General features: G+C 43.4%; 1 protein-coding gene across 2 annotated transcripts; it reads right to left on the reverse strand.

Moving 5' to 3' along the window:
• Positions 1–316: 316 nt before the first annotated feature.
• chd4a (chromodomain helicase DNA binding protein 4a) lies at positions 317–27632 on the reverse strand. 2 transcript variants are annotated; one of them, XM_080862444.1, is made up of 41 exons: positions 27415–27632; positions 26846–26997; positions 23380–23489; positions 22944–23186; positions 19050–19168; positions 18204–18469; positions 17962–18092; positions 17398–17536; positions 15518–15687; positions 14918–15151; positions 14043–14246; positions 13753–13961; positions 12827–12958; positions 12651–12750; positions 10538–10729; positions 9624–9824; positions 9371–9508; positions 8967–9088; positions 8691–8864; positions 8462–8603; positions 8202–8333; positions 7990–8107; positions 7566–7690; positions 7396–7488; positions 7166–7304; positions 6911–7080; positions 6645–6819; positions 5727–5816; positions 5245–5336; positions 4926–5059; positions 4647–4791; positions 2940–3093; positions 2727–2818; positions 2398–2644; positions 2200–2265; positions 1933–2112; positions 1748–1856; positions 1507–1639; positions 1118–1313; positions 789–958; positions 317–690 (listed from the first exon to the last, which is right to left on the reverse strand). In XM_080862444.1, the coding sequence occupies exons 2-41, from the start codon at positions 26904–26906 to the stop codon at positions 676–678; spliced, it is 5862 nt and encodes a 1953-aa protein (XP_080718570.1). In that variant the 5' UTR covers positions 26907–26997; positions 27415–27632; the 3' UTR covers positions 317–675. The 2 variants fall into 2 exon arrangements, with proteins under 2 accessions (XP_080718570.1, XP_080718569.1); XM_080862443.1 differs by having other exon boundaries at positions 6645–6822.

Raw genomic sequence — 27632 nt, forward strand, 5'->3', positions numbered from 1 at the left:
GCGCTAAAAATGCAAATCACAACAAGCCGGAGGAACTTTAACCGCGAGAAAGTGAACAAAAACAGTAAAGTCATAATGTGTGTAAAGCTTCAACAGCAGTAAACACCTTTCATCCTTCCATTTTCTTTCACTCGACCAATTAATTTTTTAAATTCTCAAAAACAAATCACATCTTTAAGTCACAAAGCTGCCACATGTGCAGGACTCACACCTCCTCCTTTAACATCATTGCTGCTACAACACAGAGAAAAACAATTATACCGGATATAAAAAGTTGGCAGAGTTTTTATGAGGATCACTTAAGCTCCAACAAAACTTCATTTAATTTTTTTATTTTGTTTAGGTCCCAAAAAAAACCATCATAATAACATTATATCAATAATATTAATACAGAAGTTGAAAAAAATGGAGGAAAAAATAAAACAGCTTTTCTGTCCACAGCCTCGTTCTCGGTGGGGAGGGGAGGGGGATTTGATCCTCCGGGGGGGGAAAAATCTGTAAAGTCCTTTTTTTCAGGGGTGGGGGTAATCAAAACAAACAAACAAAACCAAAAAAATGTGAAGTGGGCGTGGCTTCAAGCTTGAGGCGCGAAGTCTGTCTTACTCCTGTGCACCAATCAGGAATGTCGAGGTGAGGCAGGGGGTGGTTTTCGAGGTAAAGAGCCGACGTTCAGTCTCACTGCTGCGACATCTGCCGGGGGAGGAACGGAGAGGTGGGGTCAGAGAGATGTCGTGTGTGTGTGTGTGTGTGTGTGTGTGTGTGTGTGTGTGTGTGTGTGTGTTAGTTACCTGCTGTGTCTGCGGCTGTGGTTCAGGTGCTCGGCTTGCCAAGCGGCTCAGGATGTTCCTCTCAGACATCTGGAGTCGGACTGCAACCGGCGGTATCCGGGCGATGGTTGCAGGCAGCCGGGTGACGTCCGCCTTCATGTCACTCAGCAGCTCCTCCAACTGCTTCAGCACTGAGGGAGGACAGACACATACATTAGAGTTATTTTCGAGGTTCTTCACAACTTATTTTAATGTTCTCAAGGTGCTTTTATCTTAAAAATCAGACAAAGTTGACATTTTTAGCAGCGCGACTCTAAAAACAAACAGCTAAGCCTGCTCGCCGACGTTACCTTTGTGCAGGACGGCGTTGGCCGGTTTGTTCCCGGACATGGACTCCTTGCTGAGGTGCTGGTGAGACTCGGCCAGACACTCCACCTCGCTGAAGCGGGTGTTGAGGGCCATGGAGGGGTGGGAGGGGTCCTCCGACATGTTGAGGTAGGCGGCGCGTCGCAGCTGCTCCTCGATCACCAGCGCCTGTTCCAACAGCTGCAGCGGAGGCGAACAAAGAGTCATTTTATTTTAAATGTTCTGCTCAGTTCAAAGATCCATCTCCTCTGTAACATCGAATATCAGATGAGTGGAAGAAAACGATCAGAAACACAAACAGTGTTGATGTCGTCTTTTACCTGAAACAAGTCTTTATCAGAAAAAAATATCTTTAAAGTCAAATCTTTCATACCTTGAATCTTCTGGCGAGGAACTTGTTCTTGATTTCCAGGAAGTTTCCTCTGTTCATCTCTCCTTTAAAAGGCTCGTTGAGGATGGCGAACTTGACGTCATTCTGGATGTCCTGCCAGCGGGCGTAACCGTGTCTGAAGGAGGTAGAGGTCAAAGGAAACAACAGACTCTGATCTCACATTAAGTGCTATTGTTTTAGTCTCCAGGGAAGCCAAACAGACAGACAGGTGTGCAAAGGATACTGTATGATGCCGGCCAGCAGCCAGTAGTCGTGGCGGCGATGCCAGATCTCGTTGGTTTTCTTGGTTACCGTGGCAGCGCGCTCCTCGTTCTGCCACAGTGAGTGGAGCTCTGAGAGAAACACGTGAGTCAGCGTTGAATTGAAAACATTCGAATGAGTTGTGCTCGAGTCTGAGCCAGCGTGTACCTGTGAATCCTCCGTCTGCGATGTTGAACATGAACCGAGTCTTGGCTTTCTTCTTCTCCTCGCTGGCCCCGCTCGCCGTGGCAGCGGCGGTCGATGCCGTTCCCTCCTTGTTGCCGTCTCCGTTCTGCAGTTTGGCCGCCGATTCCACTGGTTTCTGAGTCTCCTTCTCCTCCTTCACATCTGCGGGAGGATGAAAAAGGAATCACAATTAACGACAGCAGAGCGTCAGAGAGCGCCGAGAAACCCTGCAGGAAACGTCATCGGCACCTTTCTTTTCATCTGCGGGAGGCGTGGTGTCCATCTTTTCTGTCTTCTCTTCCTTCTTTTCTTCTGCTGAAATCAAGATTTTTTAAAAAAAGGAAGAACTTAGTAACCAAATAACAAGGTGTATCTCTATCACTTACTCTCTAAAGTTTTATTTAAAAATATATTAAAACAGGAAGAATCCCGAGTGACTAGTTTTACCTTTGACCTCTGCATCCTCAGGTTTGACCTCTGACCCCTCTGTCTTTGCCTCTGAGGGGGGCTTCGTTTCCTCCGCTCCCTCTGGACTCTTCTTCTCACCCTCTCCTTCCTCCATCTTCTCGCCTTCTTTCTCTTTCACGCCCTCCGTTTCGCCATTGCTCGGTTTGTCCGTCTCCATTGGCTCCCCGTTCTTCTTCTCCTGCTCGGCTGACGGACTCTTCTCGTCATCGTCTGGGATGGCGATCACCTGCCGCAGACGTGGAAGATTAAAAATCTTTCCTCCTTCCGACTCCATAAACCCGATTTCATTCACAGCACTCAGTCTTTACCTCGTTGCTGGTTTTTCCGGCCTCTTTACCGTTCTTCTCTGCCTCGCCCTCTTTCTTCACGTCCTTCTCACAGTCCTTCGAGGAGTCGTCGACTACAAACAAAGTATCTCGTGATATTGTTCTATTTTTATACGCTTTATTTTTCATCACAAACACATCGAGTATCCTGTATGACTTGTGTATTTGTTGGTTTAGCTCCAGTGTGAGTGTTACCTGGCACAGGCGTGTTGGGCTGCGTGTCGGCGGGGGTGCCGGTGGACGGCGTTTTTGCAGGAGAATCGGGCTGAGCCGCGGCCCTCTTGTTCTCCTCCAGCTCGGCCATCCAGGGCATCGACCACTGGCCGTTTACGTGCTCGAACTCCTGAACCTGGAAAACAGGCGAGCGCGTCAGCAAGACGTCTCTACATGTTGCTCAAACTAAATAGAAACAAAATAAAATAAAAATCTCAAATCAAGCATTTCTGGGGAACATGACATTACCAAGTTTATTTTCATCCTTGTTTTTCTAAATAACTTCTGTATATTTTAACCAAAGCTTTCACCACCAGGGGGCAGCATTTTACCGCTGGGTGTCATGAAATTGTTCAGTTTTGACTTTTCGCCTACCAGCTTCTAAATGAAGTGGCATTTACTTCAAACACATTAGAAATGCTGCATTTATAAAACAAAACCAGAGTTTCCCCCCTGAGACCAGATTTAACTCATTTAAGCTTCAACTCCATTCGTTCACTAAAGACGGTCTCTGGAGCCCAGCCTGCAGCTAACAAGTACAACAGATCTCCTACAAGCTCTGGAGTTCAAATCAAATCAAAATCAAATCAAATCACTTTTATTGTCACATCACATGTGCAGGCACACTGGCACAGCACATGCGAGTGAAATTCTTGTGTGCGAGCCCCACAAGCAACAGAGATGTGCAAACACAACAACACAAACGAGCAAATACAAGAATGGCCAACCTGAAACTAATAAATATATGTACAATATATAATAGTGTATGCATTTCTGGATGTGTATACTAAATATTTTCCTACGTGTGTGTGTGTGTGTGTGTGTGTGTGTGTGTGTGTGTGTGTGTATACACACACACTTTTACAAATTAAATAGTAACAAAAAAAAAATATATATATAATAATAATAATAATAATAATAATAATAATAATAATAATAATAATAATAATAAAATATATAAAATATACAGAGTTGAATATGTGCAAAACAAGTGGCATTTATATACAGTGTGGAGTGCATAATGTTGAGTTCAAAACAGTGAAGATGTTACAGGCGCAGAGTTTTATTTAACTCTAAAAGGTTGTTAATGATTTTTAAAGAAAATAATTAAGAAAAAACTAACTGAGAAATATTCAGACAAAGTTTCTTTTAAGCGTAATTTGTTTTCCTTTTTCAGTTATTTGTGTGTCCAGGGTCCCTGCAGGTAAAGTCAACCTAGATTTAAAAGCAAAAATTGCAAAACCCTGTTGAATAAAATGTTATACTGCTATACTCCAACAAACCCAGTCATCCCAGTTTAGTAAGAAAAAATAGGAAAGCTTGACTGAGTTTACACAGAGAGAATAAAAAGAAAAACATACACTCATCCTCAAATACCTCTCATTAGTTGAAGATGGAAAAAAGTTTTGTTTTTGGTCCGATGAGCCAAAGTGTCGGAGGTTAACTGTACTTTTAAGTGACTGGTAACAGTTTTTACACATAGAAAGAGCCTGAAAGCACAAGTGGAACTATGAAGACAGCAGAGAATCAAATTCCTGCTGCAGACTGCTGGTTCATTTCTAGCTTCAAATGCATTTCCAACAAAACAAACAAACCAAGTTCTTCAAAACAAGCGTATGAACCAACCCTAAGGCGATCTACAGCTGTTAGCCTCTTATTACAAAATGAAAGAAAGAGTGCCTTCATTACCTTTTTGCGAATAAGTGACATGACTCCGATGCGGGTGAGGACGTGCTGCCGAGACAGCCCTTCTCTGGGGACGCCGTCCGCAAAGGTCTCGGCCCCGTCGGCTCCGGGCTCACAGAGGTGACGCATAAACAAAGACACGTAGGCCCTGAGGGAGTTTAAAAGATGAAGCAATAAAAAGCTTTATTACATCAGTTTAAAATGTGGCAGAAGACCACCTTGATGAGCACTTCACTGTCTTCAGTGGAAGCCACGTGTTTGTATTTAAGCTGCGATCCTCACTTGAATTCTTTCTCAGATTTCCCTCGCAGGTCTCGGACCAGCCACTGGGTGGTGAAGGCGTCTTGTGGGGGCATCCCATAACGCATCACTGCGTTCAGGAAGGCCTTCCTCTGCCGAGAGTTGAAGCCCAAAACCTGGGAAACGTCAGAGGGGTAAACATCAGAGTTTACATACAGAGAACAAACAGTCATAAGATCCACGATAGTTGAGTTTTGAGATATACCACCATTATACCTTAAAGACTATTCAAAGAACAAGGTCACCACTGATACACTTATAATCTGAGATGTTTGAAGCTTTGAGTCTCTGAGACGCTCACCTCGATGTTGCCCCCCACCCTGGCCAGCAGGGGAGGCAGCGGTTTGTCTTTGTCGTTCCTCAGGCCCTTCCTGCTCGGCCTGCGAGAGTTGGCTGCAGAGAGGAAACAACGCTGGTGATTTTACAGATGATAAGAAACACTCTGCAGGGAGGCAGACCGTGCCGCAACACTCAAAATTAATGTTTCCCTTTTCCGTCTACAGAATGACATTCAGAGTTTATTGAGTTAAAAGCTTAGAATACATTCAGTTTCTCTTGTCTGTCGTTTAAACCTTTAGTTATTCTGTTCTGCAGGTTTAACATGAGTCACTTTTCCAAAAAATATTTTTTAAAACCGAACAATTTTGTGAGTAAGTGAAGCTGGAGATCCTGTTTTTATGTACTTGTGAAGTAACCAGCACTAATTAGACTGCTTTAAATGTAGAGAGCAAATCTTAAACATTTCATCCTGGACCTCAGGAAACAAGTTAACCAAGTTTTTACCTTCTGATCTCTCGTCAAAGTCCTCATCGCCCTCCTCAGATGCCACCGAGTAATCTGATTGGCCATCTGACTGGTCATCCTGCCAATCAGCTTTGAGACAAAAGTAAAAAGGAAGCTTTAAATTTCATCATTTCTCTATCTGCACGTACGCACACCACAGCTTGTTTCATGTAATCTACAGTTTTTCTTATAAAATCAGGCTGAGATTCTTTGAGCACTGCTCCCCTTCACCAGAAGTCCCATTCAAAGGGGGAGGAGCAGGAGAAATGAGGGAGGTGGGAAGGAGAAAGAAGCAGTAGAGCAAAACCCTGGGGAGAGGGAGTGATCAGTCTCCTAGTAGATGTTATAAATTTGAAAATCCTACAAGTTTTTCAGAAAAGTTCTCCTTTTTTTTTTTTAACCAAAAGGTCAAAGGTGAAGTCAAAGGGGGGGGGACTCATCATAGAAATGGGTAATGGGGAGGGGTGTTAGAAGAAGAAGAAAAAGGGGAAATGGAAAAAGAAGGTGAAAAGTGAGGAGGAGGAGAAAAGGGGGGAGGGGCATGTGAGGAGGCAGCACAGGAGGATGGATGTTCCCGTTTTTATTTTTCATTAAATGTTCAAAATCCATTTCATCAGGTGGTTTTTTTTTTTTTTCAGTGAGCCATGAAGAGAAGCGAAAACCCTTCTTCCTTATGTAAAGCGACCAACGACATCATTAGAGACACTTGAAGAGAGTGACCTTAAACTCAAGCTTCCCCCTCAGCAGAGGAGAAACTCCTCACTGAAAACTCTGAACTCTAATACACCTGTGCGTTTTCCTCAAATATTTTGAGCACAAAATACTAAATCTGTTCTTAGACCATTTTATTTTATACATATAAAACACTGTTTTCCCCTCTCTAAAAAGTAAGAGGAGTAGAAGAAGACGCCCTCTCACCTCTGTCTTCTTGAGAGCCGTCGTTGTAGTTGACCTGCTTGCGGATACGTTTGCCTTTGCCCAGGTTTCGGGCCAGATCCTCCTGCTGCTGCTCGTAATGGTGACGCAGCAGCTTCTCCCAGTAGTCTGGATCCACGCTCTCCTCCTGCTTAATGATCTCCCGCTGCACCTCCTCCTCCTGAGCAACAAGAAGGACGAAGGTGGTTAAAAGGACAAAAGGGGAGCTGGGTGTATGAAGGTCACTCCTGATGGGCTCAGGCGCTCACCTCCTCCTCCTCATCTTTCACCACATATTGAGCCACTTTGAAGGAGCTCAGGTATTCATTCATGCTCTGCAGCTCCGTGTCGTCAGTGGCGTCCTGGTTCCTGTCCAGTAGTCGCTCTATGGCTTTGTCATCGTAGTGAATGATGCTGCTGTCCTCCTCTTTGTTCTCACCTGCAGACGCACAGACTTCAGTTCACATAATTTTCCCTCCCTCTCTCGTTCTGTTGTCTTCTCCCAAGCTTCCCTCCACCCTCACCTTCTCCCTCATCCTTGAACAGCTCTTCTGTTCCAAACTTGAGGATGTCATCCAGCTCCTGCTTGGACATGGAGCCCGTCTTGGATCCGAGGCCAGGCCGGACCACCAGGTGAGTCAGCATCATCTTCTTCTTGGCAACCTGGAGAGAGCAGAGCAGGTAAGGAGAGAGGGAAATTTTATAAGAGCAACCAGCCAAGATTTCAACTCTGTGGGACTCTGCTTATATTTACCTGAGTAATCCTCTCCTCCACTGAGGCCTTGGTGACGAATCGGTAGATCATCACCTTCTTGTTTTGACCGATACGATGAGCTCTGCTGAAGGCCTGAAAGCAAAAATACACGTATGAATAAGCAGTTTGGGTGAATGTGTGAGTGATGACTAATGTCTCTGCGACTGTACCTGGATGTCATTGTGCGGATTCCAGTCCGAGTCGTAGATGATGACGGTGTCGGCAGTAGCCAGATTGATTCCCAACCCTCCGGCTCTCGTCGACAGCAGGAAGGCAAATTGCTGAGCACCAGGAGCTGAAGGATGAAGTAGGAAAGAGAATAAAGTTGCTTCAAGAATCAGATTTAGTGAATCAACTGGAACAATCCTAAAGCCGGTGATGTTTACATTCTGCCCCCTATAAAAGGACCCAATTCGACCCCCTGGACAGCGTTCCAAAAAAAAAACCTGCAAAGCTTTCATTCGTTATTCCAGTTTTTCCAATAGGAAAGCAGTTTTTTCCAGGTGTGATGAATCCAGCGTTGATACACAGGAGTGGAAAAGATATGAAAGGTGAAGGAAGCGAAGAGAGCAGGTGAGATAAGGATCAACTCACCATTGAATCTGTCAATGGCCTCCTGTCTCATCCCTCCTGTGATTCCTCCGTCAATCCTCTCGTACTTGTAGCCTTCGTTCTCCAGGAAGTCTTCTAGCAAGTCCAACATTTTAGTCATCTACAGAAAAAAAATAGAAAGGTTAGTTTAAGATAAAGACTTCCAAGTTGATTTATCTTTAGTATCAGATTGTTTGAGACGTCCGGCGTTGTACCTGAGAGAAAACTAGCACTCTGTGTCCTCCCTCCTTCAGCTTCCTCATCATCTTTTGCAGTAACATCAGTTTCCCTGAAGACTTGATGAGAGCATTTCCATCATACATCCCGTTGGGCATCTTTGGAGCTTCCTGTTGGGACCAATCAAATGTTAAGGTTTCATAAATTGCATAAAAGGTTTGTCCAAAGGTAGAACAGTAGGAGCCGTCCACAGCCTCCTTCTTAAATAAATGGTCTCTCCCTGGTGTTTGGGTCGTACCATAGCAGCCCCGGGGAAGAGGTAGGGGTGGTTGCAGCATTTTTTGAGGTCCATGACGACGTTGAGCAGTGAAACCTGGTTTCCTCCTCCTTTGGTGTTCAAAGCCTCAAAGTTTTTCGTCAGGATAAATTTGTAATATTTCCTGCAAACAGACCACAAACATTCAGCCTCATGTCCACTCCTCTGACCTCTCTTCTACAGCTGCTGCTGTACCAACCACCCCACTCACTTCTGCAGCTGGCTGAGCTCCACTCTGACGATGAGCTCGGTCTTGGAGGGCATGTGCTTGAAGACGTCAGCCTTCAGCCTCCTGAGCATGTGCGGACCCAGCATGTCGTGTAGCTTCTTGATCTGGTCCTCCTTGGCAATGTCGGCAAACTCCTCCAAGAAGATCTCCAACTTACTGCAGAAAAAGAAATGACAGAGAAACCAGATCACACGTGAGGTATTCCTTTACTTATCTGACAGTAAAGCGATACATTTTTACAACAGAGCTCAGGCTCACCTGAACCTCTCGGGCGTGAGGAAGTTGAGCAGGTGGAAAAGCTCCTCGAGGTTGTTCTGCAGAGGAGTTCCAGTCAGCAGCAGTTTGTGCTGCAGGGAGTAGTTGTTCAACACCCGGAAAAACTACAGCAGGGGGAAACAAAAATGTTTATAACAGGATCAGGCTGAGTGAGAATTCACAGGCAGCTGCACATGTTTTCAATTCAGACGCACTCACAACAGATTTATTACAGCTGTTTCAAGTAACCATGCCGACAAGCAGACCGATGATTCAGATAAACTTCTGATTCAACCACAGAACAGCTTTTCTTTGTTTTGTTATTACAGTCTGGGATTTTTATTGCCCGCGTTGTTGCTGAAAAATGATTCGCTTGTGCGAAAGCGCCCATCCCCTGTGTGTTGTACCTTTGATTGGTTGTTTTTTAGCCTGTGGGCCTCGTCCACCACCAGACAGGCCCAATCTATGGAGCCCAGGACGGCCATGTCGATGGTGATCAACTCGTAGGACGTCAGCAGAACGTGGAACTTGATGGATACATCTTTCTGTTGGAGGAAATCGCCAAAACTCAAACTCAAGTTTGAACACACTTTTTTTCTGCGGTTTCTTTTTTTTTGCTATTTGTTTTACGGATTTCCACTCACGCCGCCATCTCCTTACCTTCATCCTGGAGGCCTTCTTGCCTCCTCGGACGGCGTTATCCTCGAAGGAGAACTCGTTCTCCCGGATGACGGCTCTGCTGTCCTTGTCTCCGATGTATGTCACTACGTACATGTCAGGCGCCCACATCTCAAACTCTCTCTCCCAGTTGATGATGGTGGAGAGGGGCGCGCTGACCAGGAACGGCCCTTTGGAGTGACCCTGGATGAGGAGACGAGAAGTGAGTGTAAAGCATCATACAGATGAAGGTCACCAGCGCTTCACTTAATGACCAACGACCTTTGCCCCAGACCCACTGGTCTTAACTCCACCTGGTAAATAAAAGTGTTCAAACTCTTGGGATTCCCAAATTTAACTAATCTGTAAAATATTCTGTGCATTACAGCATATTTAAGCTGCTTTTCCCACAAATCAATAAAGAAACTAAAAATATTGTCAATAAAATCCTAGTAAGTTCAGTTGGAGGAAGTTTGCAGGAAGTGCATTCTGGCCTCCCACCTTCAGGTGGCAGCAGCCGCACATATGATGAGTGGTGGTTTACAGTTTCTGATCCAGCTTAATGTCGTCAGATTTCACCTGGTTTATACAAAATGGCTGGATGGCTGCTAGCCAATAGGATGACAGCCACCTACAGACATAACGTAGCCACACAGAGCACCGCTGAGTTGTAGCACTGAACGAAAAATTCATTTCATTAATTCATCTCAAACTAAATTCAACAAAAAAAAGAAATAAAAATCACATAAGTAAAACTGTTTAAGTCTAGTTCGAGTAGAAGCTCAAATTTCCAACAAAAAGGCGGAGAAGAGCTAGACCCAAAGCTTTCTAACCACAGAAGAAGATATACAGTTACAGCTTCAGCATGTGCGGCGCCACAGGGGTATAACAGAATCCAGCTTCTCACAGCCACTCACCTCTTTATACAGCGAGTAAAGGAAGACGGCGGTCTGCACCGTCTTGCCCAGACCCATCTCATCGGCCAGGATGGTGTCGGTGCCCTGAGCCCACGAGAACCGCAGCCAGTTGAGACCCTCCAGCTGGTAGGGGTGCAGCGTCCCCCCCGTGCTGTCCAGATATTCTGGCTGACGCTCAAATTTGATGGTGGGCTGGAAACGGAAGAATTACAATTTATAAACAAGGGCAGACGCAATCAAGGCGCCCTACAATCAGGAATATCAGGAATTTTTTTTATTTTATTTAAAGAAAATATAAATTTATAACTACAGGAAGTCTGACATCAAGACCACCCAGAAACTCTACGTGGGCACAGCAGGGACCCACAGTAGTGTAGGAGCTGAGGGACAATGAACAGACCCACAGCCCAGAACTGAAACCAGCTGGCACCATTGGGGTGCCAGGACACAGCCGCGGTGGCACAGGACAGCCCAGCTCCAAAGAGCTGATGCCCGACCCCCACGCTCCCACAACAGAGGAAAAGAAGCCCACCTCACCAAAGACAGCCAGGCCTCAGGAATGTCAGGAAGAGTTTGAGGGCACATAACCTCATTTAAACATTTTCTTCCCTCTGGTTCTTGTAGGGATTTATTCATCTGCATTTTGGAATGCGGCTCATCCAGTTCTGGAGGTACTGGCTTTCTCATGAATCATATGGAACTAAATGGCAATTGACCTCAAAGTTGCTAAAAACCAACCACGAAGATGTCAGTTGATGGATGTCAATGGTAGAAAGAAAACACTTCCTAGTTGAGTGCCATTTAGTTTTACTGTATTAAAAAAACAGTCCATTTTAGAGGCAAACTGAGCAGTTTTGGAGGATGTTCATGCATCAGGGTTATTTTTGTGCTTTTAGATAATTGTTGTTGAATTTGAATTCCCAAATGTTCCAGTAAATGGTAACCAGAACTTAGAAAGACCAACTAAATTCTTTCACCTTTTAAAAAACGATCAGCATTGCTGGTTTACCAGGTGTAACTATGAAGTTTAACATCCAGGCATCCATGGAAACAGCATTTATTACATTTAACGGAGTTAGAAGTTAGCAGGAAGTTAGCTCGCTTGTTTTGTTAGTTACCTAAACATGATATAGCATGTTCTGACAGAGAGATTTCTGAAAAAATTAAAAGGTACAGCTCTGCTATCACTTCCAACATAAATGAAGACAGAAAACTAAACAGCAGTGACGTTTGTAGGGTTACTGAAGTTGGGCTAGCTGGTATATAATGATGTGCTACGTGATCGCTAGCGACACAGCTATGTTAGCATAACATAAACAGTGAAGCTGGAGGATGAACACTAACTTTTTTCCACTCAATAAAAGTTAACGTGAAGGTTCCTGATGGTTAGAGACAAATACAATCGCATGGCAGGATGCTGTAAACGGACCAAACTTCAGTCAGGAGAACAACTGAGATAATCCATCCACAATACGAAGTTAGTCATTAATATACTGCAACCACATGGGAATAGAGCAGCTGTGATAGAATACAGCATCAATGAATCAATGGTACAGAAGTGGAGGAAGCAAGAAGAATGAGTTTAATAAAGTTTAATAAAGATTTATCTGACTGCTTTGTTTCTCTTAATGTGTCTTATAATCCCGTGCAGCTTATGGTCCGACAAATATGTATTGGACTTTTTTTTATTTTTTATTTGGCACACTGCAGTTTATTGTTGCAAAGCACCTTGTTTTAACTTCAGTGGATATTATATATGATTATGCTCAGGATATGTCAGCCCATTTCTACTTTTTATAGAGCTTTAATGCACATAAAAACAGCTGCTTGTTTAAGTGAAAATAAATGGATGGGAGGGAGGGGGGGGGGGGGGGGGGGGGTTTGCGCTAGTAAAGTTGTGGAGTTGTAATTTGTCTCGCATCAATTATATAGTCAGTTATATCGTTATCGCAAATTTTCAAATCTATATCGTGATAAATTTTTTTGGCCATATTGCCCTGCTCTAGTTGTGACCAGTGCAGCGAGCATAAAGTCACCTAAAACCCACTGACTCTTGGTAATGTCTGAGTTTTAGGACTCATTCCCTCACAAAGACTCATTAATTCCAACTTACATCGATCACCGGGTTCTCAGGAGGCCTTTCAGGCCGCTTCACTCTTCCTTTCACCTTTATCTTCTTCCCAGGTCTTCCCTCCTCTCCCATCATCAGCTCTCTGGAACAAACACGCACTATGAGTAAAAAGCGGCAAGTTTCAGGTTGTTAACACAGCTGTGCAGAACTTAACTCACCTGTGGTTCCAGTACTGCTGTTTGTACGGGTCATACTCGGGTATGTCCATGTCCTCGGCCTCCCAGGTCGCCTGGTCGTACGGCAGCTCTCTCCACTTGATCAGGTAGTGGACGTTATTTTTTCTGTCCACACTGGGGGGGGAAGAGCCGGCACAGAAGATTTAATCAAAGTTACTTGTTGTCTTTAGTACATTGTTCACTCCAGAACAGTGAGAATGACAAAAATTAAGATTGAATAGAATAAGTTTAGAGATAGTGTGATTACTTCATTAGTGTTTACACAATCTCTACTTTTAAGATTAGGCTTCAAACTTAACTATATGCTTTAGCAAAAAGGAAAGGCTGGACCAGGTGATCCTGAATCCTCCCTTAGTTATGCTGCAATAGATGTAGGCTGCCGGGGGATTCCCATGATGCATTGAGTTTTTCCTTTCCAGTCACCTTCCTCACTCACTATGTGTTAACAGACCTCTCTGCATTGAATCATATCTGTTATTAACCTCTGTCTCTCTTCCACAGCATGTCTTTTATCCTGTCTTCCTTCTCTCACCCCAACCGATCGCCGCAGATGGCCCCACCCCTCCCTGAGCCTGGTTCTGCCGGAGGTTTCTTCCTGTTAAAAAGGGAGTTTTTCCTTCCCACTATCGCCAAAGTGCTTGCTCATAGGGGGTCATATGATTGTTGGGTTTTTCTCTGTATCTATGAAGCGCCTTGAGGCGACTTTTGTTGTGATTTGGCGCTATATAAATAAAATTGAATTGAACTGAATTGAATTAAAAATCTAAAATCTAAAAAAGTTTATAATTAAATCAAAATAATTTATTCTGATAGAAAAAGTGACTCTTTTTGATGGTTTATGAATAGTACAGAATCAGAGCTGAAGTCTAATCTGTGTAACATTGTGTCTGTAAGAAGGTCAGACTGACCTGTGGTTAAGGATTCGATGAACCATCAGCCACTCCATCTTAATCCCAAAGCGGAGGTATTTCTCCTCCAGATGTTTATACATGGGGTCCTTGCTCTTCCTCTTGACACACTTGTCCTCCTCTCCTTCCCCAAAGTCGATGGGGGGCGGCTCCTCCATGTCGTTCTTCCTCTGGTAGTTCCTGAACATCACTTGGCAGTGCAGCTCCAGCTACACAACATGCACGAGAAAAAGTTTAGGATGAGGTTCAGCTATCAGAGAGATTTAAAGCTTTCCTGAAGCTGTACACACCTGGAGCTCCGTGACCCACGAGCAGTGCCAGTAGGACATGTTGCACCATTTGGCGAAGAACTCCCTCTCGGGCCGCCCTGCCAGCGGGGCGGGGTCGGGGGCATCGGCTGGGAGGTCTGGGGGACGGGGAACCGGTGTGGGAGGAGGGGGGTCTCCCCAGCGCCATGTCAAGATTTTCTGGACCTTCCCCTTCATGGGTGGACACTGGAGGGGAGGGGGACAGTAAAGGTTTAAGTCTTTATGGATGCTTTTAATTAAAACTGGTGAAAAAGAAAAAAAATTCAGTTGAGCCACTAAAATTTAAAAACAGTTTCAGCTTTAAAAATAAGTTATCGCTACAAAAAACTTCAAACTTCAAAGAACTTTTGAGAGGACAGATGTTTTTTTAATGCCTATGACAACAACATGATCGGTTTACTAGTGGACAATCCCCTCAATCACTGCTAACCAGCTAACACCACTTCATCCCATCTAGTGTTTTCCTACTGGCAGGTTAGTCAGGTCACTATTGTTGTGGTCCCTGATGTCACTCATTGGCTTTGAGTATCCAACAAACAAACTCCACCTCTGCCGTTTTGGGCCACCGCTGTAGTTCTTGTTCCCTTGTGTTCTGGAAGATCTCCCCAACCAAAACCTGCACTGGTGGAGAACTTGTGCCACTATGCCAAAACTCAACAAGGGTACTGACAGGAAACTAGTATATTAACATAATGCACAAGGTATTATATATTATCAAATCCTTCCTCCTTCTCTCTCTTTTATTTTTAAAACCACTGTGACTTAAAGAATCCCATAACTGACCACATGATCAATAAATAATAATAACGCATGTTAGTACAATCACCACGTTTAACCCTGACCGTCCTGTCGCTCACCATGCAGCGGGGGCAGATCCACTCCCCGTTGGGGATCTCGGGGAGCGGTGGGTTGAGGCAGTGGATGTGGTACGACGAGGGGCACGAGTCGCAGCAGAGCAGCTCTCCGCCATCTTTACAAACTCTGCAGAACTCCATGTGGTGGTCGTCCTCCTCCATGTCACCCGCGTCTCCGTTGTCCTCCTCACCATCGGAGCCGTCTTCTCTGGCTTCCCACTGGATGCCCTCCTTTTCCTGCAATCGCAGGACAGTTTATGCTTTATGACCTTTAATCACAACAGTTTCCAACTATTTTAACTGGTGTCTAATGATTTAAAAAAATGAAACTGTGTTACCAGTGACAAATTAAAGAAAAATGGTAACCGTTCCACACTGAAAATCTGGGTATTTTTTAAGTCGCTTAAATGTTTGAACCCAGACTTTGTGATCGAACAGATGCACTTTTATTTAAACATCAGAAAGCTAGAACCTCCTGATGTTACCACTATAAAATAAAATGTCCATTATTAAGCAACTGAAGCCACTTTATGTGCTTTGTCTGACCTTCAGAAGGGTAATTTTTTTTTTTAAGGTGGAGTAAGTTGTCAAGAAGTTTCTTACACAGTGCGGGCAGCTCCAGGTGCCCTCCGGTGCTTTCTCCATGTCAGGGTCCAGGCAGACCATGTGGTACGCTCTGGGACAGGTGTCGCACAGGATGATCTCCCCACCCTGCTGGCACACCTCACAGTAGTCCTGGTGGTCCGTCTCATAGCCGTCACCATCTTCTACGTCTGATGAGGAAGGACAAAAAGTATTACACCCACTAACGTCTCACGTTAACAGAGAGTCAGGAAGTGATACGCGCTGTGATCCGTGATCGGTGTTTATGACACTGAGCTGTGTGTTTATGTTGCTTGTCAGAGAAAAAACTACTCAGTGAGTCACTCTTTCCCCTCAAGCTCAGATTCTCTCAATGACACCAACAGACTGAAACTGACGGGCTTCACTAGGATGAAGAAACTATCTGTTTTAGACAGAGATCCCACCGAAACACCTAAACACAGCCAGAAACAAAAACACTCAGATTTTCAGCCTGCTGACCAAAGTCAACAGTAACATGAAGTTTGGGTTAGTGGGGAGGAAAGAAAAAAAAAAAAAAAAAAAGAGCTAAAAGTGTTTGATCAAAATCTAAAGTGTCACCAAAAACAAAACATTTGCGCAAACTACAGGAGTGTGTTAAACCTCACTCGCCTGAATCTGGCTGAACAAAAGCCAAAGAAAAGTTGCAGTGCCTTCGACGGACAACAGTGAAATTAAATAAAATAAATAAACTGACCATTTGTATTTCAGTACACTTAGGGTAGGGCTGCTCAAATATGGTAGAACCCCAATGATCATTATTTTGATAAATAACTAATCTTGATATAAAACATAGTTAAACAGTTATAAATCAGTAGGGAGAAACGGTCTACAGGAGGTTGATTTGATTGATTCGATTCCTGGCTACTCCAGTCAGCACGCCAAAGTTATCCTTGGACATTCAAATGAAATACATAGTACACATAGTAGGAGACAAAGTCTCCCAGTTTAAGATTGAAGGTTCAAATAAGGATGTTTTTGACAGGAAGGTGTCTCGCTGGTCTCCACCGGGGCATCTGTGGATGGAGATGAGCCGACAAGAGGCCTAGATAACACAGGACCAACCATAGAGCACGGTGGTTTCTGAGGATCTTTAGACATCCAGATGGGGGGGAAAAAAAAGGAGCCACAGGCAGCCTTTGTAATTTGTCCACAGGTTCTTCTACAGGAGTCTTACGTCCCCTACAGAAACAGGCTCTCCTTCTCATCTGGCAAATGTCCTCAAGATGATCAAAAGTGCTCACAAGTCTGAGTTTCTACAGCCAGAACCACACAGCTCTACAAGAAATCTGTGCATTAGATTTATAAGGAAAAAACAAAAACAAAACTGCTTTTTAGTGAAAATGAAAGGTTGTAATAATTATATTCCGACTATCTTACCTTCATAATCACTCGCAGCCAAAAACTGTAATCCAATAATCTCCCAGTGCAAATTTTACTTTCCATCTGCAGCTAAAACCTTAACCAGTTAAAAGCGTTTCCACGCCTACGCAGCAGGGTGTCTGCGAGGACTCCGTCCTCTTTCAGTTCATGTGACTCCATCCACTACGTCATCCGACCGGTGACAACAGCTACAGAAGAGGCATCAGCAGGCGACAGGCCTGATGAAGACATCGTCCTTCTAAATATACCAAACTCCTCTGACTCAGTCGCAGTGATTAATGTGTGTGTGTGTGTGTGTGCACACTCCTCCTCATGTCGTCAAGAAGGCCACACGCTTCTAATACTTCACCCCGAACGCAGTCATTACTGCACAGCTAACCAGCAATCTTCAATCGCTACGCCCCATCAGCAACTGTTTAAGCAAGCACAGGAGCACTGGCTCATCACACCTGAGCTTAGTTTCAGTCTTAAAGACGCACCTTTCTTCTTCTTGGGTTTGCTCTTGGATGGCTTCTTTTTGCTGCGGCTGCTGCGACTGTTTGACCCCTCGGAGACCGCCACACTGTTGATGCTGCCGTTATCAAAATCACTGTCCACGTCGGGCTCATCCTCCTCGCTCTGTGCACACGGGACAAAAGATTTTAAGATACGTTTAGGATACAACAGGGTTCCCTCAGCTTAAGAGAATAAGATTTACGATTTCTTCTGAAGCTACGTGGAGTAACGTGTAACACAAAGTTAATTAAAACGAATAAACGCAAAAGCAAAATAAATTCCTCATGGTTAGAGGCACAGACAGCTTTGTTCTTGGCTTCAGGGTATCATTAAACAAGCTGATGTAACCTGACTCGTCGGAAATGCTTGAATGAACTTTGACCTGTGCCTCTTACTGCACTACCTTATTGAACAGCTAATTTTCCAACTAATACCCATTCCCCACTTTTTTAATAAACTGGTTAAAAACACTATTCTATACTGGGCACAGTGGTGGGCTTAATAACAAAAAACGCAGATGATGATGATGATGATATTTTGATACTTACTGATGAGCGTTTCCTCTTGCTGTTGAGGCCCCCCAGTTTGATTTTGAGAGGAGCCACTTTCTTTGTTTTCGTATTATTCTTCTTCTCTTGTGGTTTTGGTGCAGGTTTTGACTTCCTGCGGGCGTTGGGACCTGCCGGGGGGAGAAAAAAAAAAAGAAGAGAAGAAAAACTCAGTTTAGCGTCACACAGATACAGGAGGCTGATATTTTAGCCTTTCATGTGACCTCTCCTGCTCAGGATACCTTTGCCTTCCTTGGTCTTGGCCTTGCGGAGCGGGGGAGCAGGAGCCTGGGGAGGCTCCGCCGGAGGTGGCTGTGCTGCGGCGGGCGGCGTGACCTCTGCTACCATGGTGTCAACAGCAGCCGGCACGTTGGCGGTAGCCAGGGCAGCGTTGGCAGCAGCAGCTCCCCTCAGAGGGTTGTTGGTGCTGAACTCGCGCCACTTTGCGCCCAGAACCATCATCATCTTAGACACGGCGATCTTTGGGTTCTTGGCAGCGATGAGGGGCCTGAGACGGGTGTCAGGAAATAAAATTTTAAGAATGGGTACGAGTTCATTTAGCATCAAACGAATGGTACACATACAGCTGATTGCACGCTGATTACTGATCATGATGGGTTTCTTTAACAGAGTTTATTTTAGTCAAAGTTCAATGTTTTGGTGGTTTTGATGCTGCTGTGGGTCACATGTGTTCACTAGGTATCAGCTGCTGTGCAGACAAGTCTGCACGGTTACATCCTGAACAGTGAGTAACAGAAGCAATGCTGGGAGTTAGAGATGGTTTCTGTTGTTTCTGTGCATTTACGGTGTAAATTAGCAGGAAACTGAATTATCATTATTTATATTTTTGCTGTTCCTTCTTTCCCTGCAACTGGACGAGTCCATGCAGGTGATCCTGGACTGTGGAAGTGGCAACTTTCCGTGAGATGGTAAAATTAACTTTGCCACCTTTTTGTTGCACTCTTCTCCAACATCCCTTTAAAACCCTAAGTCAACAAACAGTTACACCTGCACCGTGTACGAGCTCTCGATACCACACACTTGAACTTTTATTTATCTAGCACTTTATATCACATCCGTCCATGTACCTGACAAACTGGCTGAAGGCTTTGTAGTTAGTCAGAGAGCGGTAGTCTTCCTCGGTGAAGACGTGGTCAATATCCTCCATGCCCCAGTCATCCAGCAGCTGAGATGACGACTTTGGCTCCTGCAGAAACAAAAATACAAAAACAAATTGTTAAAATCAAATAAAAAAACAAATGGACACAAATGAAAACACAAGATAATGTATTAATGCCTCTCACATGTTTTGTTTTAATGTCCCACACTCGCCACAAAATGAATCCAACTGTGGGAAACGCTAAAGTCTATTCAAAAGAAAAGATCTCCCCACACAGTAAAGGCCTGTTCCCTGTTAGTGTATCACACAAGGAAATGCTTAATGTGCACTTTAATAACACCACACAATAAAAACAAAAAAATAAAACAAAAAAACAAAATGGTTGTATCCATCCTGCGAATTGGGTTTGGGTCGCAGACGACACCACCTGTGCTCTTTATTTAATATGACAAATACCTTGAGTGGGAATGGGCCATTACTCTGACAGGTAAAACTATGAAAACGTAATCATTTTGATATGCAAACAACAATGAGTCAGGTCCACTTGGTGCCTTTATTGAAACAAAATTCATTCTTCATTACAAAAAAATAAAATAAAAAAAAAAAAAGAACAAAACATTATTGCTAACATCCTGTGACGCAGGTAAAAAAGCCCACAGTGTCTCAAAACCTGGCATAATGCAAAGACCAGAACTTCCTGTTTTCTCAAAACCACGTTAGCGCTGTAAAGTGTTATCAATATGGATCTGATCAGATAACAGAGCGCGCAGATCAAGCACCCGCTGAATAGAGCGACCACAATTCAGTACATGCCACAGACACAACACAACGGGAGGCGTGTTTATTTCGGAACATCATTATTCCCAAAAAAAGAAGCTTTACGCAATAAACTCCTGCTGAACGAGGACGGCATCAACTGATCACACACAGACCGAGTGACCAACATGTGGGACCATCTGTGACTTATGAATCTGAAGCATAAAACCAACCAGCAGGGTTTCAATTTGATTTTTAAAAAAGGTGCTGCTGTGCCCTTAAGCATCATAAAAAGCCCCCCTCCTACAAAAAAGCACTTTTGTTCCCTTTCTGCACATCAGAAAGAGTCCAGTAGGTGGTTTGTGGCTTTATTTTACCCCACAACATACAAAATTATTATTCCACAGACTTTTACATTATCCATGGAATAACATCCTTTTCACAGCAACTGAAATAACAACTCCACTGACCCGAGGGGTTTGAGTGGCCCGTGAAGAAGCTCCAAAATGAGCATCGAGCAAGCAACCGAAATGCTGAAACAAAAGTGACACTGACCATTAAACTTAATTACATCAGACTGTTTGTTAATTAAGCTGATAATTCAGTGTGAGTAGAGTCAATCCATTAGATCACCACCAACCTGATGAGAATCTTTACAATTTACTCATTTATTAGTTGTTCTGCTGGTTTTTTTCCTCACTTTCCTGTCCTTGTTAAACAAACCTCAATCATAACTTGTGTACGCGATTTAAGAGTTTGATGGAAATTTGTCCTTACTTTGATTCTTTGATGACTAAATGATAAATGAAAAATAATCATTAGTTGCAGTGTGATGCTGTGGTTACAGCTGACTCACTGATCACTCCACATCATTACAGCCCTGTTGAACTTATTAAAATATTCTGATTCTGATACTTAGTCTCCTCAGTCTTCTTTTAAATGATGTGTGATTAAATGTATTAAAAGACAAATCCCTTCATTGCAGAAATATGAATAAAAGAATTCAAAACTGCAAAGCTTTCTTTAAGGTTTTCTCCTCCCATTCAAATACCTGCAGATCAACCATTTGTCTTGGAAAGGTTACAAAAATCAGGAGGTGCACAGCAAACCAAAACAACATCAAAGGGAACCACATGGTGGGAGTCCTAAGTCCCTTTTGGCCTGTGCCACTGTTCGGAAGGATGACAACAGTAAACACTGAAGTTTTGCCCCTGCTGTCCAACTCTTATCCTACCAAGAGCCTGTTTTATCAAAATAAACAAACTATTACTAGAGAGTTTCAGCATCAAACATGATTTTTCCCTGAAAAAGGCCTCTGGGCAAATAGATCAGGCTTTTTCTGGACATTTTAATAAATTTGTACGCAATTTGTATACTTCAAGGAAAACAAGTAACTAAAGCCTTGAAATAAGCACAGTGGAGTAAACACTGCCTCCTGTATGCTGCAGCTGGATACTGCAAAGTTTCTAAGAAATTTGAAGCAGTTCATCTGCATTCAAACAGCTTTTATGGTGGGTGAAAACTGAAAACATCAACAGTGGATGGGAGCAAAAAAACAACAAACAATACTTTTCAGATTTAAACTACCCGCACAGGTGGTTTAATGAAAGACGTTCAGTGGTATTTTAATGTGAGAACACCAGGTGGGAGAAGAAGTTACTTGGAGAGGCTTCATTTCAGTGAGTTTGCTGCACAGGATCACTGTACTTCTTTACTGGCCCAGGGCAATGAGGCCATTCATGAGGTGACGTTGATCCCTTTGATTGCTTAAAATACAAACTGTTTAATGGTGCAAATCTAAGAGTTCAGGCGTCTATCATATAAGACGACGAAAAGCAGAACTTTTCACAATTTAGAAGCTGGAATCACAAAATGTTTGGCTCATTTTTCCAGAAAAGGGACTGGAAATCACTCATCACAGTAGGTAAACCATTTCATCTCTACAGCAAGCAGACTTCAGGCAATTACGGCAAAAATGCTAATCAAGTATTTAATCCAATTATTAGAGTGGTGGGGGACACAGGGCAGCCCCATAGGGAGCTGGGCTTTATGTTCAGCTTTCACCAAGTTATGGGGAGGCCACAAGGCTTGTGCAGCACAGTACTCCCACACCTCAGGAAACCAGTACTGAATATCACCAGATCTTTAATGTTTTTTCCCCTCTTAAGGTTGATAGAAATTCAGTTAATTCAGACAACTGATTTTTCTCCATTTTGTCTTCCCTGCCTGCTGGATGGCTCCTTTCCATCAGCAGAGGTCGAAGTTTAGATCTGCTGAACTTTGAACAAGATGTCCGAAAAGCTCCGAAGCTGCACACTGTGGTCGCTGCAAAGCGCAAACCAATAAAAATAACTCCATCTGCAGGCAGCTGCTAATGATCCCTCCAAAAGTTTAAAGCCTTTTCTTCTGTTGTCTAAAGATGTTCTCTTTCTTTAAAGCCAGAATCATAAGTGAAATTTAACTTCTAAACTGCTGTCTTCTAAAGCCAGTTTCTTTTGAAGTTTAAATGCTAATAAAAAGGTGAACAGTTTGATAAAAACACCTGGCTCCGTTCGCTTCCCATCTCACAGCCTGAGCTGCAGACCTGATGCAGGGCAGCTCTCCCAATGAATCAAATTGTGTTTATCTAACCACAAAGAAGCAGGGTCAAGTGCGTAGTGCAGCGTTAGGTGATGTTGCCATAGTAACAGCATATGTCTTCACACACCCCAATCCACCCTCTCTTATGTTGCACTGAGTGTCATTAACTACAAGGACCCCGATTGGCTGGCGGCCTCAGAACTGGCCAGAATCGGCTCTTTGTTTGAGCACGTCTTACATCAAATCTGTTTGTTAAACAGCTGCTGACTCCATTACAGGTACAACTATCAATACCTGCTCCTCGCAGAGGAGAGAAGGGTACTTTAAACCAATAACAAACCTTTTAACTGTACAGAGAAACTATAGCAAGTTTTGTTTTTTACTCTGTTACTCATAACAGCGATGAATAACAGAGCTGTTGTCAGCAGCATTATTTTTGTAACAAAGTATTTCAAAGTGACCAAAAATTTCAACAAGCACTAAATGTGTTATAAGTGCATGGACCTTCTTTGCTCGCCTTTCTTACCATGCCGTCATCATCATCGTCATCCTCATCCTCCTCTGGTTCTGGTTCTTTCTTCTTGGAGGCGCTCCTCTCCGCTGCGGCGCTGTTCCTCTTCTTGTCCTTGCCGCTGCTGGCTCTCTTCTTCTTCTTGCGCCCGGGAGTGTAGTCGCTGCCCTCGCTCTCTGAGCGCTGGCCAGGGCCGCCATCTTCACCATCATCTACGCCGCCCAAGTCCATGGGCTCTGGGGAGCTAATGGGCAGCTCCTGGAAAAAGGAGAAAGGCAGTGAGCAAACAGAGACCCAAAATGACCGGAAAACAAATCGTCAACTTTTAGTAGGTTTCTGTTCTAGAGTTACTCAGCATCACATGTTTATCTTTCTAATCCAGAACTGAAACTAGATCTCCAGAGACCCCCATATATACAAACACCCCAGATTAATTGGATAATCCCCTCACCTCTCTGCGCGACCGCCGCTTGCTGCCCTTGCTCTCTCTGCTCTTCTTTGCCTTCTTTTTCTTCCTCACCTTCGGAGTCTCATTCTCAGAGATCTCTCCTTCCTCGTCATCTGCAGATCAGGCCAACAGAGAAATTTCATTGTTAAGGTGTACAAAGGAGCAACTGTGTGTCAGTGTTTGTGCCGAGAGATAACAACAATGAACAGCTGGCCATGAAGATGACATGCGTATCGGAGGACACTTGCATATCCTGCTGGAAACTCAACACCAGCTGTAGGCTGCTAAATACTTGCATCGACTGTTTAATTCTTGATTCAGCTATTTCACAGGTAAACGGCACGTGTTACAGATCACAGTGGAACTATGAAATGACAGAATTTGTAAAGAAGCTTTGTTTCCGGATGTCGACTTTTATGATCCCAGGGCCTGAAATTCAAATATCTTAAAACTAGAGGGAATTCCCCTTTAACTGCTTCCCACAAGGCAGATTTATATTCTCTGGAACATGTTTGAGTCTGCTACGCTACTCTTAGTTTATGCTCGCTTATGCCACCTTCATGCTGGCAAGTTCCCTTGTTGGTGCCGTTTGGTGTGTTTTTTTGTGCAACTCTTGATTTTTGTAACCAGGTGACAGATGCAGGTGTCTGTGCAGTTTGATCTTTGCGTACAGTTGTGTCAATCAATGCAGAAGCAAAGAGATTTGTAACTGATAGAGGAGGGCTAATACAACAATTTACTTTGGAGAAAAATAAAACAATAAACAAACAATCATTGGGTTTTCCGTTTCAACATTTTCTACAACAACACTGATCAGCTACAGTTTTCAGAGAAGCAACACCTATCGATCAGCAGCAGATTGTCACAACTGAATCTCTGGCACCAGCTCATCTAAACGATGATCTCAAGCTTCAGGGTGCAGAAACATCTGAGGTTTGAGTAGCCAATGAGTAACCTGCAACTTGCTGTAACAGTTCAAATTATTTCTGGGGTGCTAGTGAGATTTAAGGTCATTTTCATCTGGGTCTTGTTTTGTTTACTTATCACCCTGTACACTGAACACTTGACCCTTGGCTCAACAGTCGTGTTAACAAAAGGACAAAAGTGTTGAGAAGACTTGATTGTTTCTATTTGTACAATAAAATAGAAAGTAACCAAATTTCTCCTTTTTGCAGTAATCAAAAACAAAAAATAAAGTCTGGGTTTTCATCTGTCTCACTCAGTGTCAGAAAGCATTTAAGTTATCCACAGTTAGATGTCTGGAATTAAAGACCTGTGATGTTAGCAGTTAAACTAGTAATCTGAGTTACTTTCCAGTTACACAAGTTGCCCTCAGAGGGGGAGTGACTAATGAGTTTGGCTCTAGAGGTTAAAACCATCATTTACAACTGATTCATCAGGATGATTTAACCACACCCCTGCAGGCCTCACAAACAGCAAAAATCTTGATCCAGTATCTGGCACTGAGCGCTTATTAATGTAATGGACTACAGTAAGAAGCAAATGGCAAGTCGCCATCAAAGATGCACCTGGAAAGGAAGACAATTTAATGAGATGGGACTTTTTGGGTCAATAGAGGTAACTGAGCTTTGTGTAGGTAGGTGGAAACACAGCTGTAGCTGATAAGAAAAATTATTCGAATCGGATTCAAGTGTTTAACACAAAGAGCTCCTTATGAGCACAGTGATAGAATTTTCTATTTGATGCAAAGCGTGAGAAAAGCATGTTTTATGGACAAAGACCAGATTTTGCGTCACAGATGATTTTACTCCACAGATATAAAGACCTAATTTTGTGTACTCTGATTTATCCCTGTGGGATCTGTGCTTGTGAAGACCTAATATGACTCCTGATGGAAAACAAATTTTAAATTAGAAGATTTTCACTTAATAGAAACTCAGAAGTTTGAAAAACTAAAGACTGCATATGACATTCATTCTGAGCTGTGCAAAAAAGGACACTAACAAAGACACAAAAGGAACTTTGACAGATTGAATTTAAGTTCTTGACACAGTTTTTTTTTAATCTATAAATTGCACCAAACTCTACTGCAGTCAATAGAAAATAACTCACCAGCTATTCAGCTACATTATTATACATCCTATATACAATTCCAGTGCAAAATTAATAACTGGCTGTTGATTGTGCATGAGTAATTCAAAGGCATATTTCTGGACTCTGTTTTTGTCCTCCCTTTGTTGATTATCTGTCATTTTTCTTTACAGCTGCAGAGATTTTACTTTTACTCTCATGAATCAAGATGTGTTTATCAGAAAAACATTTTTGAACCACATTATTTTGTTTTTGTCATTTTTGAAAGCTTCAACTAATGGTAATTTTCGATTAATTGCACTGGTGATTTTTTCCCCACTTGTCTTTTACTTGTTTGGCACCTTTGCTGACAATCAATTAGAAACCATGGTTGATCACTATATCTTATAAGCTGTGCAATTTTTAACCGTCTTTTCAGCTGCAGCATCTATTAATAAAAGCTGAATGCTGACATGTTTTTTTACTAAAATGGAAACGATTTTCCACAGTTTTAGCTTATGCAGTATTAGACCCAAAAAAAATAGTTAAAACGTGTTGCGGTACTTCAGAACCAGTTAGCAGGTACTGACACTAGAAACAACAAAATATGAATTAAAAGACAAAATTATTAGAAAATGTTTGACCTTTGTAAGACATCTGAGCATAAAGGCTAGCCTGAATAATTGGTTTCTGTATGGCTATTAATGAAAAGAAGAATGATTTTACAGTGTGTTGTCTTTTGCACCGTTTGTTTTATTGCTGTTATAAAGCTTTAAAACACGTGAACAAAAAGTGGACCGTTTTTGATCGATTTTTAGCATTTGCGGCTAACTTGCTGAATGTTTGTTCTCAACGGTTCTATCGCGGACGGTGCGCGTGCTCGTCGGAATTAAGCACACTGTAAACATCGGCCACACCTGCACGTAAAAACTAAAAGGTGATCGGGGATAAATAACGGTTAAATAAGAAGCTGGGTGTTGTTTTTTCCTTTCCGTATGATTATTATTATTACTTTTCCCCCCTTGCACACTCAAACCGAAGGCGCCGGCCATGAGGAGGGGGACGCCGCTGAACGTCATCCGCCAGCTTTCAAGCTAACTGGCTGCCTCCATCTTGTCATCGACACGTAAAAATACCGGTAGCTGGCTAACGCTAGGCCCCGGGAACATGCCGGTTTGTCGGCGTGACTTCACTCCGATGCAACCACCAGCCATGCCGTCTCAGGTTGTGGTAAAAACTGGACTTCTTTCTAAAACGATACTCAGCCGCGAATGAAGCCGGTTTGCTACTGTTAGCAACCCGGTAGTTAGCCGCATTGTGCAGTTAGCATTATGCTAACAAACATGATTGATGTGAATGTCAAAAACATCTGCTCATGCTAGCGCATAACCCAGCGTGAACATTAGCATTCTCTGCTAACAAATGAGCCTCGCCTTACCGTGCATTAACCGGTCCTCGGGGGCTCCGTATTCATCCCTCTCATCGTCGCTTGCAGACATAGCGGACAACAGAAAACTTTCTTTCTTTAGTTAGCTAGCAGTTTAGCTAACTAAATAAAGTTTCCAGGGTAATCCAGAGTTCTGACCCAGGCTTGAGTCCGTCCAAGTCGAGGAGGTGTTGTAGTGTAGGGGGGGTGGGGGGCAGAGAAGAACAAAAAAAAGAGAGCGGAAGGAAGTGAATATACATAAGACAGCAATCAGGACAATAAACAATCCCCACACGAGGTTTCTTTTTGGACAATAACTCTAACTTTGGACAGCTCGTAAAGATTAGCCCACACTCCATCTCCGCTAACATGCCATCTTGCCATTATCGTTAGTTTCCGTCTCATTAGCATGCGTGCTAGCCGAGCTTGACCGGCGGCCAGGTTCAGATCAAACACAAGACCCCCTCACACGCTCATATCTACCCCATAAAATACCTCACGGTGGGTTCTTTTATAACCACCCGGCATCCCAACCAGCCTGACTCAAGTAAAACCCACAAACAATAAAAACTGATACTCACAACTTGAGTCCCACACCGGCTCCAAAAACAGTAACTCCGGGCTCAGTTTGTTCGCCGGTCAGCACTTAGAGGCTCTTTTTTCTTGTATGTACACCGTTATCTTAACAATTTAAATATATTTCCGTGGTTTTTTGTGTGTAGCAGCAGCGTGTGCGCACGACGCCGTCTCCTCTTTCTCTTCCTTGCACACTACACACACCCCGCTCGCGCGCGCGCAC

This window comes from Rhamphochromis sp. 'chilingali', assembly GCF_963969265.1.
Source record: "Rhamphochromis sp. 'chilingali' genome assembly, chromosome: 17".
NCBI lineage: Eukaryota > Metazoa > Chordata > Actinopteri > Cichliformes > Cichlidae > Rhamphochromis > Rhamphochromis sp. 'chilingali'.